Source organism: Thermobia domestica, chromosome 9 (assembly GCF_964235325.1).
Source record: "Thermobia domestica chromosome 9, izTheDome1.hap1.1, whole genome shotgun sequence".
Lineage (NCBI taxonomy): Eukaryota > Metazoa > Arthropoda > Insecta > Zygentoma > Lepismatidae > Thermobia > Thermobia domestica.
Window position 1 is genome coordinate 186,824,605 of NC_137462.1, and position 22,277 is coordinate 186,846,881.

A 22,277-nucleotide genomic window follows, 5' to 3' on the forward strand; every position below is an offset into this window, starting at 1 on the left:
CTTTACTACGGATAAAATAAGTGAGTGCATATAAATGATGGTTGTATTTGAAACTATTTTCTAACAGAGCTGTATTTGTGCACAGTGTACAGAAGTTGTATTTTATGTTTACAAGTTGAACGCTACAAATATGAAACCGTGACAAGTACTATTGAAACTCATATCTGCCAAAATCCACTCGTTTTCACTATACTCATTTTTGCATATACCAACCTTCGCTGACGCACCCTCTCGCTAAAGCTCGGACTCTCCAGCTTAGCCCTGCCGTGTCTCGGTTAGATAGCATTCATGCTTTTTACTGGCCTACTAGCACAGGTTGTTTCATGTTTTTTGCATTGCACTTTTTATGCATACATCTGGGCTTCGTATTTACTCGCAAATCCTACAAGTATTTTATTTTTTCAAGTGATTATGATAGTCCCCTTGAAATTTAACTATGCCATTTGAGATGTGTTCATGTCAGCCAGCGAAAATCATTTAGTAAACAATAAGAAGGAACTTGTGAAAGAATTGTAATTTTTGAACAATTATTTCGAGTGCTGCGGCAAAAGTGAACCTGAACGAGCTAAAAATGTGCTTAAAACATTATGTCGAGCTTCACATGAAAGGCAGTAGCGCGTTTGAAACTTATTCGATGAATTGTAACTACACATTCAATAAATGAGCTGACAAATACAGAAGATAATGTGCAGTTTGACAAGCTGGCGGCAAAGTAGAAATTTAAAAAGTACACGAATTTTATGGTACATACAATTATGTATTTACAGAAAAATGCCTATTTCATTGGTGCATATAGGCTACAAATCATACAGCTCACCTTTGCAGAGATTTATAACATGGTAGCAAATTAATAATAAATAAAAAAATACTCAGTTAGGGCCAATGACTTTAAAATTCCTAAGTGCGAGTTCATCTGTACTAAATATACGACACAAAGAAATTTGTTTCGTGACCTGCTGGGTAATGCGAGAGACTTGGGGAACTATTCCGATATGGATTACGTCAACGCAAAGCAATATTTACCATTTTGTTAGTGATCATCGGCATAGCAGTTATGATGACTTCTTGCATTTCTTGTAGGTACAATTTCTTGAACATTGCTTCCGAATGATCCCCTTACACGTATATTTGCAAACGAAGGAAGTGGGTAATTATCTTGGTTACACCCACCAGCTACAACACAGCCAAAGAAATTGTGCTTGGAAACCATCCTTTGTATTGCTTCAATTCAAACCATCCTTTGTATTACTTCAATTCCATCAAAATGCTACAGATATTTTTTAATGTTCAAAACTCGTAACTGCGATTACTATTTTGACAATTTAAACTAAACCCCGTAACTTATTCTACTAATTCCTAAAAAGTTCTGTAAAAAAAGGTTTGTCTGTTAGTAAATACTTAGTCTTGCTTTACTCACCAGTAACTGGGTTAGTTGGGCATTTAGAGAATTGGAAATTCCTTGCAACTTATGGGCAGGAACTCCTGGGAGACGTGTAGACCTCCTTAGTGATCGTGGAGAACTACCTGGAACAACTTCTGAGGCAGCTGACACGGCTTCCTCTTCTGTGACGTGTAAGCATTCATTTAGCACTGCTGCCAGTTGATTGGCTGTTGAAGGAAGGAAAGAAAAAAAGACACCGTTCAATAATGATAACACAAATGAAGATAAAGTACGATTTGCACGCAATATACTACTATAATAAAAGATGCCGATAAAGCGGTCATGTGAGAAAAAAAAAAAATAGCTTTAACACTAAAAACAGCACGAACGAAAAGTAATTTACAAGGGAAAACAAGTTTTAACCATGACCAGGCCATGGAGAAGAGGGTGAGTATTGAGTGGCAGAATATGAAGATTTATATCTATCTATCTATCTATCAATATATATATATATATATAACGGTACTTGAAAAATTGGAACCTTAGGGTATGGAAATGGGTACCCTTGGTAGCTTTTTTCCTTTTATTTGAATTTTGATTCTCTTCTCTTTTAAAGATTTCTGTAGGCAGATTTGAAGCGAATTAAGGCATACACTGTTCGTAATTTTGAAGCTTTTGTAACAAGCCTATGTAATAAAACATACTACCGATAAGTGAAAGTCGGAAGGTGGTTAAAAGGGCTACACGTGTTTTAAGTTTTTGTAACACCAGTGTACATAACAATCAAATGTTCTTTTCCATCACTAATATTGAATCAATTTATCTTCATTATTTGCATACTGAATTTCAATACATAAGAGATTTTCACGGAAAGAACAGCACGTTTGTCCACGACAACGTAAGATTAGGTATGTTACGGGAAATAGGTATACTGTACGTGAACGTGAATTACTTTACTGACAGTATGAATCTTCCGTTTGGTAAGTATCACACAAAAAATTGACAAATATAAAGTATCACTATTGATTCACATGTGTCTAACTCGCCTGTTCGTTTTATGATAGTTTATAAACGATCTAATGATCCTGAAATGCAAAATATATTAATTACTTAATGATTTTCGTACATACATTTTAATTTTCAATTTGTCATATTTAAGGGAGATTTTCTCTCCTTGCTATTACGAAAAAAATTTTTCATATCTTCAAATTATTTCATAATTTGTTGATTAAAAGATGAGCAAAACTTCACAGAAAGTGATTATTGTTCTAGGTTTCTAGGTCTAGCTTTCGTTATGATTCCTGGTTATGTCTCTTGATGTGTTTTAAATAAATCACCAATCTGAATATGTTTGAATACCTCCTAGCTCTTATACCTCTCATAAATAAGTCTTTATACTATACATTTTCCACGAATAGTGATGTACTGAAAACCTCTTTTGACCGTTTCAATGTGAGAATGATAGTCCAATTTTTATCACTTTCCACAAGTGTTTGCGCTCGTATTGCGCAAAGTAATTTGCTGTAAGCAGTCAAGCCTTACTTGCTTACAGCTCTGGAAGACTTTTTTAAGGTTTTGCAATGTCCAGGCTGAGAAAGATACTTAATATGGTCCTCTGTCGATAGGGAAGTTATTGGAAATGCAGTAAGTTGTTTCACGAATGATTCATCACAGTCCCAAAAGATTATTGCTTCCTATGTAAGATGGGATTAGGAGGAAAAAAAAATCATATTGTAGTATCACATATTATGTCGGAAATACACTCTTCTTTTAACTAATTCTTCTGCCGTCTGTTGTCTTGCAACATTGTCCCACTATTCAACGTTCATAATATACTACAACTTTACGCATGGCTCGGAACGTTTATCACAAGTAATCTAGAGGAATGTTTCAAAGAATGAATGAAAAACAGTGATTTATTTTTACACCACTTCACTGAGGTAGAATCCGAGGGGTGTTTTATTTTAAAGTGGTTTTCCCGGGAGGCTTAATTCAATAATCTTTAATATTTTGATATTGCCTTCCATGTACTGCACAGAAAACACATAATTTCACTGTGATTAGCAGCGGTCTCTCTACACAATCGACATTTGGGTTTCACCAACTGTTTTCTCCAGTCCAGCAGTACTAAATGTCATTAGAAATTCCTTATAATTAAAATACATGATCTATAGACGACTTAATTCACAAAAAGATTCAACAACTTTGAAACAGTCTTCTTCAAATCTTCATCTTGTGCGGCAACAATCAATTTACTATGAAATTCACCTTTGGAGCGTTTGCAGATCGACCAATTGATCTAGGTTGTTGAAAAGTAAAACTTCTTGATTAAAACGATCCGAGTATTGAAAACTTCAAACAATATTTTTTTTTTATTTTTTCATCTTCCCTGGATCTACCCTAAGCCCGGCATTCGAGGAGTAATTGTAATCAATTCTAACAGAAACCAGTTTCTTCCTGTTCTCTGGCAAAGTGGTATTTCGTGCCTTGCAAGTATTCATCACATCCTCGAATCCTGAGACCTGAAAATCTACAGTTACCAACTATACTCATAAGAGACTTGATTATTTCGATAGCCTTGTCTGCTTGTAGGTCATCGTGTTGAAGGACCACGCTGACTTTATTAATTGCATTCAACAGGGGATGCAAGAAGTACAATCAGAACAGTAAAGAGAGCGATTTCAAAGATTTCAGCAAACTGCTGTCATGAAATACTATAATACACTCCATTCAATTCTGCCTCAAGTCTTCCAATGTTCAGATTTTCGAAAATAGCATTTACAACCTACGCCCTGACAGACCACTTCGTATCTGACAATTTCTTTGAAGTCTGCAATTTTGCTTCCATAGCCTTGGCTGTACGCTCTAGTACAGCATGTCTATTAGCACTTCCCTCCATAAATACGTGTAAAACCTCCACTGTTTCAAAGAAAGTAAAAGTATCCCGAATACTCTGCAACCTATCAACGATCATAAGATTTAAACAATGTGTGTTACAATTAACACCGATAACAGTAGACCGTACATTTCGTTTACTTCGCTCCGGAATTCTTTACACTATTTTGCATATTTGTGGTGCCATCAAAACACTGAGCTAAGATTTTGCACTTGTCACGTTTTATATTTTCAAAATTTGCTTTAAAAATTTCAAACGGAAATTCAATTCTGATTGGCATTGCTCTTTGGACACCGATTTAAGTTTCATGCAGTTTCGAAGCTTTGTCACATCACCTAATAATTATTACTGCTGCCTGCTGGCATCTTGCACAATCCATTGTTTCGTCCATCATTACCAAAAAACTTTTCAGCAGACCGAACTTCTTGAATATCTTAAATCATGACATGATGAATAGCAGAGACAATGTCATTCTGAATGGTGGTAGAGATATATTATTGATTGCGAGCTGATTTTTCTTTGTACTCTGCTAGAATAACGTCGAATACAGTCAATTCTTTATGCACATTTTTGTAGCCTAGAAATGGAAGTTTCTGCATGAAGACAAGAACGCCAGTAATTTCTAGAATTTCTACTAACTTGATTAGTCTGTTATGACATCTCTATTTTTCACGTGAAGTTTCTCTTTCATTCGTTTTTCTTTTTCTATCAGATAGAGCATCCACAAAGGAGAATTTACAGCTGGTTGATATGTTGTAGTAGATTATTTGTGAACATCTAAGGAGGCATGCCGACGTAAACTTTCATCAATATTTTTCCGTCTTCTATAACAGTTTACGGTAAAGTTTCATCCATTTTTCCTTTACAAAATGGAACATTTGTTTCAAAAACTCTCCAAACAAAAAACAACCAGAACGATATCCTTGGAAAAGGACTCCTGGATTTGAATGGGCCTTATGTAATAACATTTCTAAATTTTTCGTTTTCTGACAAAGGCACCTCCTTCATGTCACTGCAGATATTTCTATTAAAAGTAGTATCTTTTGTGTTTATGTAATGGTGATCATCATGGTAAACTCTTCGTTTTCTATCTCGATTTCTTCATAATTAAGAACACAACTATCTATGACTGCCGTATTCTACTGCCTATTTTTATTCGATACCTGTCTTGAATGTTCTGCTTGCAGTTGACTTACTTCTATTGTATTTTCAAAATTTTACCTGCGAAGTTTCTATTTGGCTTACTAGCATCAGATAGTACGCAGATGTTACATTGGCCTTCCAATTACTGAATAGTATTGATTCGTTATCTATTGCGATACTGAAATGCTTTAATTCCCTTCAAGTAGTAGAAAATACATTGAAAAATGTTCTTGAAATTTAGTAAAAGATCAAACGTCATATTAATACAAAAAGATATCTTTGCTAGCGACAATTTTAAAATTCAGGAGAGGATACGGGTGGAGAATACAGCGTTTAGAAGCTATTTCGGTCATTCGATGAAAGTAAGTTGTTTTTCGTTCGGCTTTGCCACTGCTTATTGCGCTGTGTTGCATTTCGCGATACTTTATTTTTTCCTGTGTAGTTAGATGAAAATAATATGTTCTATTGTGTTGTGAAATAAACAAACAAATAAATAAAAATGCTTAATTAAAATTATGCTTCCTACAATTAAAATAAAATTCTTAATGGAAATATGTTTTGGGGACGGTCATGATCGCCAAGCCGACGCCTGTTTGTTATTAACAGGTGGGGCATTGTCTACTCTACCACACTGCTGAAGACGCTAGTGCTCAGTAGCTACTGAATGCTGTAAATACAAATATTGTCTTTTAACAGTTTATCTAGTTTTTAAATTTATTGTGTTAATTATTAATGGGCAAGTTTTATAATAGCTGCAATGAAATGAAAATGTGAAAGGAATTTGGTTTGATACTTTTAACGATTATTGAATAACGCCAGGGAACAATGGTTAAGACTGTTATAACGTAATAACATCGTTGACGTTAATATGATACGATATAATACTTCCCAGTAAATATTAATAATAATCACACAAATTTAAAAATAAAATAAGCTTTCGCTAAACGATTCATAGAATATAGAGAGAAAGCAGAAAAAAAAGAAACCGGACACTTTCCATTTTTTCTCTCGTTTCTTCCTCTCCCTCTGATGAATCATTTGGTGGCAGTGCTTATAGTACAATTTTTCTAGTGTATGTGATTAAGCTTCCGTTCTTTTATGCTAGGTAACTTCATTTGCCATTCCCACATCGGGTTTCGTTAGTTTTACTATACGAAATTAATGATGTATATATTATTTTAGAATCTTGCAATTACAAAAAAGAAAATTATTTACCTGAATGCTTCTTCTATCCTTTACTATATTTCGGAAATTAGTTTCAATTATCATTTATAAGAGATAAAATTATCACAAAAAAAAAAAAAAAAAAAAAAAAAAAAAAAAAAAAAAACTAATGTAGCTAGAAAGTTGATTCTGTAGTGTTTCTGTGCTCCTAAAATGATGTTTCGGGCCACCGAATAAGTAATGATTGTATGTGAAATAATTATATTCTGCACATGTTACCATCACATTCCTATTTTCATTTTCTTACAATATACAACTTCGTTTTGTTCAAGAACAATGCTTTAGATATCTCACCTAGTTATAAGATAACTGGCGATTATTTAAGGTCATTTTTTCGGTTTCATGATAATAATTATTTCTTAACTTACAAGAAGGCAGACTTTGGTAAGTGAACTTCGAAGTCATTTTTGCGAGGTGGTAGTGCACATTTAAAGAATTAATATTACAAACTGGGAGAGCGCAATGGGCAAAAATAAGGGAGAAAAACCGTCTTCAAAAGTGTTCTACTCGCCACATATACGGTTCGACGCGCAAATTTATCAAGTGACGGCGTGGCAGAGTGAGTAAAGTGTGCAACTCATATGCAAAGGGTCCCGGGTTCATTTCCCGTTCGAGTCAATCCTTGTTTTGTTTTTTGCTTAAACTAATAAAGTAACCATTTGTAACTATAAATAAAATATTCATTCACCATATGTTTATAATGAATAAAACAATAGAAATGTTAAAATCACTTGTAAAATCTTTCAATGTTCCATGTTAACTATCAAGAAAATTTAATCTATTCCGTAAATATACTGATATCACGAGTTGTATTATGGTTACGACAGTCAACGTTGCCGATTTCTCTGTAAATTGGAAGGGGGCATTCATAAAATATACATACAACAATACATGTAACAATAAAAAATACATATGAAAATACATATTCATAAAAATACATGGGGCCCACATGAGCTTGGGGGGACGGGCCTCCCATGATCAGCGCCCTTGACGACAGTCGTTGTAATAAATGTTCTTGACGCTTCGTGTCTACATCTGTTGACAGTGTGCGATTTACAAAGGAGTTGAGGGGGGAAATCCCCTTTAATAATACTGGATGATGCTATACCAAAGCAGATTTCCTCCTCATTCCCCTTGTAATTCTCACACTGTCAACAGATGTAGAGACGAAGCGTCAAGAACATTTGTACACAACGACTGCAGTAACAATAATATTTACGAAAGAGATTAAATTTTGTTCCTAGTTAACATGGAACATCAAAAGAATTTACAAGTGATTGAAAATTTCTATTGTTTTATTCATTATAAACATATGGTGAATTAATATTTTACTTATAGTTACAAATGCCTACTGTATTGGTTGAAGAAAAAAAAAGTTTGACTTGAACGAGAATCGAACCCGGAACTCTTTGCACTTGATTCGCTGATTCTTCTCACTCTGCCACGCTGTCACTTGATAAGTTTGCGCGTCGTACGATATATGTGTCGAGTAGAAACTTTAAGATGGTTTTTCTCCGTCATTTTTGCCCATTGCGCTCTCCCAGTTTGTAATATTAACTCTTTAAATGTGCAATACCACCTCGCAAAAAATGGCCTCGAAGTTCACTTACCAAACTGTGCCTTCTCCTTGTTAGAGATACAAAGCCTTAGTGTTTAGTTGTTTTAGATAGCAGATCACGAACAGAAGTCCGTTGCATGACCGATCTGACTTTTTAGTATTTCTATCATTTCAGACACTGAGAGTTAATAGAGCCAATAACTTTAAGTAAAGAACAAAATTAATTATTGCAGTTATTATGGTGTTTCTTTTTCTTTCTAATTCTACATTTCATTTTTTAAAATCTATAATCTAGTTGTGAAATAATATAAAATACAAAAATACCTTGCATAATGTGGGTTTTATTCCTATATATATTTACAAATTGAAAACAATTTGCCAATTTATTTTTTTATTTATTTATTTTGAAGAGACGAAATTTTTACTGTCTTATTATTCTAAGACTTTATAGTGAATAAATCCAATTTAAACCTATTGCAAACAGACCTTGAACAACTCTGTTTCTCACAGTGGAGTCCATTAACCGAGTTACACAAGATTATAGTGTTATACACAATTTAAGTAGAGTATATGGTTAACACAAATGATCTTGACTTTGTTTACATATTGGTTAAAAGTGTAAAGGGTACAACATTGGAACACACTGCATGAAAAGGAAAGTTCACAAGTTCCAGCTACAAGTGTTCGATATGCCCTCGTCAGTCGCGGTAGAAATCAACACCGTAGTCTAACTCCATCCACACACGTCGGAGCATACTCTAGTCCTCTCTACTACAGCCGCCCGGATCCAATTCTTCACATCATTAAAACCAGCTGAAAAAGATGGCAATTTCATCTTTGACAAGTTACGAAGATGAGATTAGATGACCAAAGAGACCACCTAATAAAACACTGATCGTCAGAAACAGATCCGTTTACCGTGGATTTCTTCCTATAGATACATTCAGTTGTTGTAAATTTAGAATACCAATCACATATTCTCTTTGATTTGGTGCCTGGTTATGAAATCGTGCACAAAAATGTCTTTGGACAGTGATTACTGATCTTGTTAAATGGAACTCAAGTATGCAATATAAATATTCATCTGCTGTCAGTAACATTACTCACAAGTAAGACACCTGGCGGTCAAACTGGTGTCTTAAGCCTTCAACGATATCTGAAATGAAACTTGCTGAGTTTTCCTTTTAATGCTACATGTTTAACACTCTACGCCTTATATTTTTAACACAACACGCAAACGAAATCTGGGAGAACATTTGTGGTAACCCCGTATACCTAAAATAAGTAAGCACAAAACATTTCATTTTACTATACTACTTTTCATATTAAATTCAAAACCATGGTCGAAACAAATGTTTTACTAAGAGTAAATTCCACTGCAACAAAAATGAACAAAGTGCAACCAAATAGTACAGAGCTGAATGTTGACATTCGAGAAAACCACTTAACAATTATGAGTACGATTATATCCAGGAAACAAACAATACCAATCTCCGATGATGATGAAACGAATACAATGGTGTGTCCTAATATAGTGACACCACTCAAGTCAATTTCACTAGAACCTATATTAACTAGTAATGTACGAAAAATACATGCGATAGAGCAACGACCAACTTTACTTCTTGTTCCTCGGGCAGCAGGAAAACTTACGTTAAAAGAAAACACACACGAACGAAAATATAAAGCTGAAAGACTGATTTTATTTATTTTTTTTTTTACTAATATCATAAAGAGAATGAAATTAGGAACAAAACTCCCTCAGCACACGTGGGATGAATTATATTTCTACAGTAAGAAATTGACCAGAGTAACTGTTACATAAGGATGCAAATATAAAAATGCTTGTAAAGATGTATGAGCATAGCAAACGGGATATATAGCACATCATACATGCAATCAACACGGCTGCTGAAGCTGACGCATTGGCACAATGACACACATATTAAAAGCTTCCCATATATATTTCCATCAAATTTTACAGGAAACCGTCAAGTAAACAACACATATATACGATCTAAATTTTGCTTCACAAAAAACTGACCTTGATTTACGGCAGCCAAAACCAATTCCTGTGCATCTTTGTCCGCAGCTGGTTCACCTGCCAAATCTGCAATAGTCTCAAATTCTTCTTTTGGTACATGCAGAAGGTCAGCTACCAACTGTTGCTTCTCCGCCAACGCCAATCTTATGGCTTCATCTTTTCGTCGCAATTTTTCTGAAACAGCATTGAAACTAATATAAAAATTTGACACCTAACCATAATTAAAATACTTATACATGTCAAATTATGTTTCAGACATTGAAATTCTGATCAATATGTGGGTTAGGTGAAGAACTGTAACAGCAACCCGAAGCTTTCTACTAAAGGTACACTATACTACACTGAAAACTACGTTCTGATTTACTGAACAATTTAAAAATTAAGAATGAAATGGGTTCTACGCCTAATAACAACTTCAAAATTACGCTAGCAACTTAAAACCACCGTAGAAAGCTTGAACGATTCTACGTATTATAAAATAAACAAGGAAATATTATATATATATATATATATATATTCCAAAGCAGTCACTGAATTACAAGCTACTAGAGAAAAAAAAAAAGACTTCTTGAATAAGCTACTATACTAATTGCAAATTTATTATAAATACATTAAAATGTAATTTTTCTTTTTATCGTAAAGATTAAGCATGTTTTGCAGGCATGCAATATAAATTCTGAACCAAAGATACAGAACAGTTGATATGAATGCAGAAAATATACATTTGAAAAAGCCACTTATTTCATTCTTTAGACAGAGGGAAACAAAATGGAGCACAAGAATAGCCCCACTGCTTCTCATGCTAATAAATAACAGCACTGAAAGCTAAAGCCGAACAAAGTTCCACACCAAGCAAGCATGCAATCAAACCCACATTACCTATAGGTGTGAGAACAGGCTCAGCAGTGAGCACGGCCCTCTGAGACACCACCACCTCGGAGGGCTGGATCAGGGGAGACTCCTCCGTAAGGCGAATAGATGGCTCCAATCGTGGCAATCGACGCTGGGGACCAGGGGAAGGATTGGGAGAGGGGCCAGGTGCTCCCACTGGTGGAGATAGTTGAGGGCGGCTACCACCCATGCTTTCACCTGAGCAGGGAAGTGGAGGAGAATTAGAGGACTTTGCAAGAGGATGTACTGTCACAAAATACATTTATCAACCAATTCTTTAAAGATAAACACTAGATTTTACATTAAACTGCTTGTAGATAACTGCACAAGGTTTCAGAACGTTCAGAGGAAACTCCATATCTCAACTTTTCTAAGATTCTGACTACTTACTGGGAAACAAAAGAACCTCTCCATAGTAAAAAAGGATTACGATTATTTCAAAAATTCAATATCGTATCAGAAGACAAACTTTTTATTGCACGAAAGAAATTTTTAGCTGAATTTCAGGCTCATCCGATTACATTACACGTCTCCGAGGAGGTAACTGATCGTTATTACTGAAAACGGGAAAACTCAGTCTCTCTCTACTCTACTTAATAACTATACTCTACTTTCTGAATAATTACGAATTAGAGAAAATACCACTAGCTTTTACTACTGAAATTTAACTTATTTAAAAAAAAAATCAAAGCAATAAAAATGACTGTTTAATGTTCATAATTAAGAACTAGTCAATTAGACATGTTATGGAACTTAAGTTAGAATAGTAGTGTATTGAAGAATCCCAAATAACTGAGCAACATAACGAAATGGAGATTGTGCAATTACCAGTGTAGGAAAACCTCTAAAAGTGGTAGTCAGAAATCAGAGGTTGTACAAATAACTGGTTAGAATCGATGGAAATTATCCTGAAAGATTTTTAGAGAGGCATTAACACGGGTATGTGAGCAATACTGTCTGAAAAGAACTTCATTTGGTGGGTCTTCATTGCAGAACTTGCACACAGGCCCATAATCACAACACCGAACAAAATTACTATTAATCTCGAATGGTGAAAACAGAATGAAAACTGAACCTATGACCGGTGTAAACAATTTCAGTTAAGTTATGGTATTGAGCTATCTTTAATTGGGAAAACTTGGAACTCTGGTTCTTGCTATCATTACGCCGGGAAAGTACATTTTGTCATTCTGGAAAGTTTAATGTTTTTTTTATATTGTGGTAATTCTACGGAAAGCAAACAACTTTTATTTCCAGGATGATAATACAGCTTGCGACAAAAGTGAAGTCATTATTTACTGGTATGAAAATACAATTGTAGAACGACTCCCTGGTCTGCTTAAAATGTCCTAACTGAATTCTATACTAGGAATTAAAAATCCCCAGCAGGAATTGAAATAAATTCCACTTGATGTCATCCGAAATTTCGTGGAAAATCTTTCTCAACAAGTACTGACAGTAATCCGATCTAAAGGTATAAAGCAGACATGCCAGATAAGACAATGTATCTATGTTGTTTAACATAATGTTTGGATAATTCTTCAGTTTTTTTTTTTTTTTTTTTTTTTTTTTTAATAGCGAATATAAACGTCTCCAGATAATTAACTATACAAAAATACAAATTTTGAAAATTTACATTACGTTCCGAAAAGTTCATGCTTCATCAGGTGCAGTTTGATCTACAACCAGATTCATGTAAATAAACTCTAATATAACATCATATTTATGAAGTGACAAATACATACAGATATAAATTACATAGAATGGCAGAAGGAAATATTTGTATGTTTAAAATGCCAGATACGAGAAATAAAACAACAAATAATCTAAAACACTCGAATATGTATTTGATTCACTCATTCATCCTGATCACCCTCGTATTGCAACATAAGTAATAGAAAGTGAAATACTTATTCATTCCCATAACCTAAATAAGTGATTATACTTGTAATTTCTTTATTGATTTTGTTCCAGGGATGAATATCCCAAGATCGTAAAGTGCGGAATAAGAAATGCGTAAGTGAAGTGAAAAATAAACGTACATAAATTAAACTCAACATGCAAAATCTATATACCATTCCTTTACATAACAAAATGGATTTTAATTTACACTTTTCTTTCTCACGTAGTGAGTCTGTATATCCTATCACTTTCGTTGCTGCTTTCATTTAATTTTATTTCTCGTAAGAACTGATTGTACCGAGATTCTTGAGACCATTGCAAAAAGTAAGTACTACTATGACTTTGCTTATACCGGTATAATTTACTGAGATAGAGTCCATCTTCTTATGAAACCAAACATTAATAAAGGAGTGAGTAGGCTAAAACAATTTATTATTCACTGTTTACAAGTATCAAATTTCTATTTTCTAAATTTAAAAAAAACAATCCTTTACCTTTTCATTTGTAAGTGGATGGTCATGAACAAAGTGAAGGTAAACACAACTTGTCATGTGTATTCCGAAGCTGAGATTCTTGTCAAAACTATCTTGTGCGAATTTCGATATGTGTACTAGACAGAGGCCTTAAAGTAAACCCTCCGATGACTGACAGCTGACACCTTGTTTCGCTAATTGTGGTCATAATAATAGCTGCTCACACGCAATTGCTCGGAAACATTTAGAAAGATATATAGGTACTGGCATTTTATTAATTATCCAGCTGGTTTTCGTATATATTGAAAGATTGATATTACATTACCTAATGATTCATGTTTTCGAAGCTTACAAACACATTGAAGTGAGCAGTTTTTCTTTCTTAATCAACTAACAACAATTCCAAAAGTTAAACGAGTATTTTTATGCTAAGGGGAAGAGAAAATTGTATGCTGCCCTAGTTGTTTAAGGCCAATCTCCCAACAGCTGAGCTGCTGTGTATCAATGTCAATCGTAAAACGTAGCATCCTTAATAATGTTTAACTAAAAATAAGAGGAAAAACTTCACTGCTATAAAATTGTAACTTTCCTGACTTTTGAAATTTCAACTTTCATGACAACCATGTAGGGCACCAATGACAAATTCTGAAATTTTATATTCGTCTGATATCATACACTCAATAATTCGCGGTCTGCAGATCTAAAGGAAATGAAACTTTACAACTGGTGTTCAGCTATGCTTTGTAAGAGAAATATGAGTTTTGTTTAGTCTCAGACTTCTTTATAAATTTCGTTTGATTTATTTTCATTGCGCAATTATCTTCTGTCGTTTCTCCCCGTTTAATAACCTTTGTATTTGACACCAGTGTGTAATGTCAGATAAGAGATACAGTAACTGTTCTAAAAATCAATTCCTACACCATAATGGAATACCTGCATGATAAACGTAATTCGAAAGATGACACTGCAAAACAAACGGAAATAATGAATTTCCTCTTTAAACTTTACTACTTACTTTATGGTCTTCCTTATAAGTTACGGTTAATACAGCAGCTATGCAACTTCTTTGAAATATATGTTAATAAATTAGAAGCGACTGTTTATTTGCATATGAGAAAAATAATTTTTATATAGAAACAAAACAAATTTAAAAATAACTCCGCAAAACACTACTGATTTCTATTTAGATTAGAAACTGTCGCAGAAAGCTTTCAGCCCTAACCTATTTTCCAAGTTTTTAATGCTTCTGTAAGTCTTCATCCATATATCAGTAGAGACGTAAGTACACAGTAGTAGCATACACGATTTATTGTATGAAATCTTATTAAAAAACATTAACACAACAATTATTAAATACTGTGCTATCAACATTCCCTGCGATAATCATAACATGCGTCCACAGAACAAATAAGCAGGAAAACAAGAACGCTCGGACATCGGACAAAGAAATAGTAGAACATACAACTTCAAACATATGTCAATTCATATTAGTATCCCAGATAAGCAGATACTTGCATGTTATGTCTGAAAATTGTTTATATATATATTTTTTTAAACGATAATGTGACTACAGTCATTTTGTTAGTTAAAGCTTTTCAGAGGTTGTTGAAGTTGACAGAATTCACTATACCTGTTTTCTTGGTTATCGACTCCACTGAATCTGAAGCGGATGACGGTGAAGGCTGTTGAGTAGGCTCGCCAGAAGGCTGTCCTATTCCTTCGTTGGTTTCTTCATCACCACTGCTTTTGTTCAGCTCACTAGTACTCGTGTCCTTTCCGGATTCAACACTTTCATCACATCTGGTGAAAAGTAAGATCGTCAGTATTACGAAACAATACATTTGAATACATTAAAAACATTCCTATAACTTCTCAAGGAACTAACTGACACATGATTGTAATTATTAAAGTTACATTCAGGAATGCGTCTAATTTTTTATTGATGCCCAACTGTTCATGAAGATGGAGGTTCCCACTTAAAATTTTGGCATCAATAAATATTTAGACGCATTTCTAAGGATAATTTAATGATTCCTGTAACTACTATTTTTTTAAAATAATAAAACAAATCCCACGTACAAACAATGTACAAATTGTAGGAATCGGCTTACACGTGCTGGCACCCCCTCTCCTCTCCTTTTTCTCTACGAAACTCATTTATAAGTAAGAAGTTACGGATGCGCGCACACAATTTAAAACGTAGGTTGTTCAGCCTACGTTTGGCCGATTTCGTTCCTTCTCCCTCCCAGGCAGAATGGACTCACCCGACCTGGCTCGTGGCGTCCTGCAGTGTTGTGCAGTGGCTTCCTGAGAACGGAGTTGTTTTTCCGCGCGGACGACAATAACGCACAAAACAGGACTATTGTTGTGAGTGTTGTGTTAAATTTGTTTCTAAGTGTGTGGGTTCCCGCTGTGACAACTGTGGAAGGACTTTGGAAAGCTGTGCTAAGGTAATGGGACAAGATTTCCCTCTCAGTTCTTCAGAGAAGCCTATTACAGTGGAAATTACGCTGTCGGGCTATTGTTAGGAACCAAGGGAAACACATCGAGCACTTACGGACCTAGCGCCATGGATTCTCCTAAATTTTTAGGTAAGTCGAAATTGGCCAAATGTAGACTGAACAACCTCTGTACAAGCGATTTTTCACTTTTCAGGCAGAACACTTGAGATATAGTTGTGTATAATAACCAAGTTCTGAAGTTAAATTACAAATCGATTTTAACTCGAAATCTTAGAAACAATACAGATACTATAAGCTAAAGTAGAATGTTTTATTTTTAATAATATCTACAACCAAAAAGCAAAAGATCATTTACAGACTTGGAATTTGCAAAAATATCGACAATACGAACTGGAATACTACTACTACTACTAATAATAATAATAATAATAATAAATACTGAACTTACTCTTTGGTTTTATCTGAAGTGGGCTCTGCTCCTTCCACATCAGGCGAAGACGGTAATATACTTGATGGGGAAGGGTCATGTCTTCGATTTTTTCCATCTCGTATTTTGTAAGCCTCTGCTGCCTCTGATATATGCCGAAACCATCTGCAATTAAACAAAGGAAGTAAATAAATACGAAATGTGTCTAACTTGAAGTATTCACCAAACTAGAACACAATCCAGAAATTACATATCTACTGATTTTACACAGAAATCTCAGGACATCTGAACCTAAATGAAATTTAAAAACTTAAAATTGACGTTTAAAACTGACTAACAACTTTTGCTATGGTATTTTCTTTTGTAGTTCGCAGAGGGAAGGAGAACAGACTGTAAACTCATTTTTCAAGTTCTGTGATGTTAAAAAGAAGTCGACAATATATTTTGAAATTGTGTGTCCACGTTAAACATGACAGTAAAAGAACGTGTACACGTATATTAGGCTTACGGGATGCCGAGCAATTGTGTAATATAACCTTAATTACAAAGGAAACCGTACCTTAAAAAAGGATAACGACCGTTATACCTGTACTTAATGACATATTTAATTAACAATTAGAAATGAAAACTCCTAACTGCATGAAAAGAAACAAGACATTACCTAACAACAGGAATTTTATTATATTTACAAAATCCGAACAGGTACATAATGCAATCAACTAAATGATTATTTCCAACCACCTGCCTCTATTCCTGTACTTTGCTTTCTTGAAAAAATAAAAAATAAAAGTAAACTGAATAAATTACTTAGGGTATACATGCTTGTCACAACCAAGAGGCCATGTAAACATGCAACTTTAAATTAACCTCACGCACGAAACGCAGTTTGTAACATTGTACACTGATTGATACGCTCATACCTAATGTAATGTGGGATGTATAAATACACAATAGAATGTATTATATATAAGGAGGTAACTATTATTTGATTTATTTTTATAAGGTTCAGTATATTGAAAACTCAAATAACTCATCCGATTTGCAGACAAAGAACACTGCAAACCGACCAACCTTACATGTTAAGTTTTGTAGCTGAATTTACTTTTCCATACTCGTTTGCCATTCTGGTGCAGTTAAGAGCACAGCTTAGTATACCTAGAAGCTTGAGTCTGGACTCCATTAAAGACACTCTTAATCGGATTGTTGGAAGACGACATCCCTCCACCGTCAGCTAATTCCTCTGCCATACAGCATTCTGGTTACGATCGCGTTGCAGGCAATCAGCACAGCAAAAAAATTATATGAACATACATATAAAAGAAAGACAACTGATAACAACAGATTACAAACACACGATTCCGCCTTTGCACCTGCTTTCTTCCCTTCTCCGTGCTTAAGACGACGCGTATTAATAGCTATGCTATTTTTACCGCTTTTATTTATAGGGAAGTGCCACACAAGGTTGCCGCCATACCATGTTCCGTTGGGATTTCCCCTCCCTTCTCTATGAACAAGTAATTTCTTTTACAATAACATTTGTGAAATAGCACACTGAAATACAATATGACTTTAAAAATATTAAAATAACAAATTTGAAACTTATTCTTCGTATATATAAATTTATAACCGAATTTCTACAGCTATTCAATTAGAATTCAGAGAATATTTTTTACTGATTTCTATTCTACATAGTCCCGAAATTAAATGTATCATATAGTTTCTCGCGAATAAACATTCCCCTGCCTAATACTTGCAAACGGTCGACAATTGAAATAATACTAATAATAATAATCACCATCATCATTATTAATATGATTCCACCGATCATAGAAAAACTGAATGTTTCAAAATACAGTAAAAAGTGAACTTGAGCTGATCCCTTTCCAGTACGTATTAGAGTTTGATCTGAACAGACACCACAATTCCTACGATGTGAAATTAGTTCCGCCAACAAGGTAACGAAGACTTTTACATTTCTAGAAAGTCATACGTTAAAACTATACTAAAATAGTTTTCGTAAAGCTCAGCTGAAAAGTTTGGATCTTCGTAAGTATCTACAAAGTTCTCAGAGATTACATAGTTTGCCATAGTGTGTTGTGATTCGTACAGGGAATAATTATTAGCTAGAATGTATGAAATCAGGTAGTAACTATTACAGTTCTTTTATCTTCAATTGTGATAGCTTCAGAATATTCTACTTTCGAGGTGGGTGCTTCTTCCTTGTATTTTATTTCATCTAGTGGATTTTGCTTCTACATCAGACATATTTCTTTCTTTTTCACCGAATTTATTGGATATATGTGAGTGGCACACAGTGTTTTTAAATGTAACACATACTGTTACGTAGTTAAGTGAGTTTATAGCATGTGGAAATAAACAGACGGATTGATGATCCAGACAAGATTACAAATGTTAGATAATAAGCTTAAAGATTTAGATTGGGATATAAGTAAGATAGCTAGATGGTGGAATACGAATAGGAATACGAATGATTTAATGAACCAAGAATAAAGTAAAGGTACAGATTAAGAATAAATAGATGTAACAACGTAATTATGTTTATAGATTCTAATAGAATTCACATTGTTTTTGCTATATTTCACATTTACTGGCAATTTATTTACACTTTTTTTTTTTATCATTTGTCTGGTTGTTCTCCCGACATTTCTTTCCTTCCATTCAATGCGATTATCGCCATATTGCACGGATTTCTTCGTATCAGGATTTTCTTCTGTTCCATTAGTGATTATTACATGCAATTCCTTGTTTGTTCTACATAATTTGTCTAGTTGTGCTTTCTAGTGTCTTCTGTTTGTATTGTTATTATTATCTGAATTTTGCGATGCTCTTTGCATCTGACATATTAGTTTATTGACATTTTTCACAAGTTCTATCATCACCTCGCTTCCTTTAAGATAGACACAAATCGTATTACCATTTTATTCTTTTTTTTTTTTTCTGCAACAACGGAAGTCAACTAATATTGATTTCTCTGCAAGTGGATCTTTCTTACAATTAGTATAGTCTTCATGGAAGAAGGATTAACAAGCTAGCACAATCCCTCGAACGGTGGAATTTACTTTCACAAGGAATTTCTTTGGAACAACACGAGTGAATCAGTTCCAACTGCTCGTCTGTGGATATGGACGGCTTTCTAGAAAATATTCACATACTATTCCGGAGAAGACTTCCATTTCTGAAAAATTATTGGGTTACTACAAATGATTGCAACGGTATCATAAATTTGCTGTAGATATAATTTTTGTCATTGTCACAAACCTTTACAATAATGAAAAGAAACTCGAAAGTTTTCTTATCCTGCAGGTAGGTTTCAGATTTCTGCCTAAAGAGCGCGACACTGACTAGTAAGTAAATAAAGATGGTAATATTCGATGAGAAAGCGTATGCTATGCTGGACTTTCATGTACGGTATGTCAGTCGGTCACAATAGTGCAACGACACTTTAATATAAATTTCAGAAAAGATGTACCGAGTGCTAACTCAATTCGCCGATGGTATACCCAGATTGAAGTTGCAGAATACTTCTGTAAGAGAAAATCAACGAGTCGGACTCGAGCGCGTGCAGGCAACTTACATAACTCACCAGGGTGGCTACTAAAATTCCAAAATGAAATTCTTTACCAAATCATAAAATTTCGTAACACTCTCAAGAATGAATTTGGGTGCGAATTAGACCGAAATTTTATCCATGCGATAGAAGCATGGTTTGTTTGCGATTTGATAGCGTCTAAAGCCGACCATATACATTTTTGGTGGTGATATTTGACGTTTTATAGAACAAAATTTTCCAATTTGGTCTTACATTTATTCAGATAAAAAAATTCGTTACCCAAAAGCCAAATTTCATGACTTTCGTGACCGATAGACATCCTGCCCACGTAAGTCGACCAACAAAGCGAGTCAAGAGCTGAACACCACAACCAAACATTTGGAAGATTCTAGCAAAAGACAAACAAGATCTTACGATTTTCAGCTAGTACAAGCTCTTACACCCAATGATGAAATGTGTCGTTTGGGAACTGCCACATAAAAGCAACAGCTGATGGAAGTGTGTTTTGTTTTGATAAACTGGTATATATATGTATATGAGTATGTGTGTGTGTTTCGAAGTGTACACATGTACACATTTATGGCATGGGAAATCCTCATCTATCGTGTATCACATGCGTGACTCTCCAAAAATTAATGTTTTGTGCGGTCTCAAAGTTGATGCCCCCTTTCTTTTTCCAGTAAATAGGTCAATACCGAAAACATGTATCTGGACATGATGTAGAATTGGGTCATGGCATAGCTGGAGACCATAAAATGGCCTTCATCTACCAACACAGTGGTGCCCCTCTTCACTTTCATCGCAATGTTTGTACATTCTTATAAACACATGACTTGGAAAGCGAATCTGTCATGGTGCGGATGATGACATTCCTCTCCTGGCCTTCACGCACACCGTACTTAACACCCTGCGATTCTTTTGTATGTAGAAGTTTGAGAGAGTCCGTGTTTCTGCCTCTTATTAGCAGACGTCACGTAACTCTGCGATATTCTCAAATATAGAAATATCGATATTTAAAAAGTTTACTGACCCATAATTCGATACCCAAAGATCCAGCATTCCAATGATAGGTTCCATCTCCTCTGTTAACTCTTTACTCAAGTCGAAAATGGTTCAAATTAGTTATTTTTGGTTTCAACGTTTATCGCCATAGAACGAAAACACGGTAACAGATAGCGAGAAGCTATTTTTTGGAAACAATTCAGCGTCTCAAGGATTCATGACCATCCACAACATTCTACCGAAATGGGAAGTGGTTTAAATTTACCAGGGTGGAACAATTTTTTTAAAAATATATATTTTTTTAATTTAAATCAAATCTTTCTCCTCGAACAATACAAGTCGCGAACTGAAGAAAAAAATTAGGTAATAGTATTAAATATTAATTATGCCATTTAAATGAAAGTATTGGGGTTTAATTTTGAATTAATCCCCAATCGTTAACCTATTTCAATCCCAAACAATGTGTCTTAAGCATTAAGGAAAAAAGTACACCACCAAGTTTATCAACATGACACTTCTTTTCACGAACGTTACTGATATTTCGCATGAGCATATTTTAAAAAAATCGGAACTAGCTAGCGGCACGAAATACATATAAAATACATAAATTTCGCCTAAATTAATTAACTAACTCTATGGGTTATGGAACCCGGAGATTCAATGCCGCGTTTACAAAAGTTCTCCACTGACTTCTATCCTTACCCAACTGGATTCAGTTTCTACTTTGTATTCTTATTTCTGAGACATCCATCTTAATATTTTCCTCCCATCTGCCCCAGCTCTTGTTAATGATCGTTTTCCGATTGCTCTTTCAGTTATGATTTTGAAAGCGCTCCTACTTTCTTCCATCCTAGCTACATGACCTGCCCACCTGAGTCTTGATGACCCTAACAATGTTTGGTAAACCGTATAAATTGTGTAGCTGCTCGTTATGAAATTTCCACCATTATTCATTTCCGTTCCTCTTGGGTTAAGAATATTCGTCTCAGAATCTTGTTCTCAAATACTTTTCAGTCTATGCTCTTTCCTCATAGTAAGCAACCATGTTTCGCAACCGTACAGAACAACAGTCATGATTATCGATTTATATATTTTAAGCTTCAAATTCTACGACAGAGATTTTGAACTGAATAGTAACACGAATTTCCTGCTTTTAGTCGACATTTAATTCCTCCGTGAATATCGTTTTCGTCTGTTAATATTGATCCTAGATATTTGAAAGTATCCACTTTATCAAAAGTATTATTTCATATTTTAACGCATTCGTAATTTGCCGTATTACGATCCCGAGGAACTTCTATGT

General features: G+C 34.5%; 1 protein-coding gene across 13 annotated transcripts in view; it reads right to left on the minus strand.

Annotated features, from left to right (window-relative positions):
• RhoGEF2 (Rho guanine nucleotide exchange factor 2) overlaps nt 1–22,277 on the minus strand; it is a 656,727-nt gene that overhangs the window by 24,079 nt on the left and 610,371 nt on the right. For 12 of the 13 annotated variants that reach the window (XM_081725656.1, XM_081725658.1, XM_081725654.1 and 9 more), the window contains 5 exons: nt 16,423–16,566; nt 15,143–15,312; nt 11,126–11,335; nt 10,247–10,420; nt 1,418–1,608 (listed from right to left, as the gene is read on the minus strand). In XM_081725656.1, coding sequence (XP_081581782.1) covers nt 1,418–1,608; nt 10,247–10,420; nt 11,126–11,335; nt 15,143–15,312; nt 16,423–16,566 — 889 coding nt within the window. The remainder of the gene's footprint in view (nt 1–1,417; nt 1,609–10,246; nt 10,421–11,125; nt 11,336–15,142; nt 15,313–16,422; nt 16,567–22,277) is intronic. The other variant, XM_081725662.1, reaches the window with a different exon arrangement.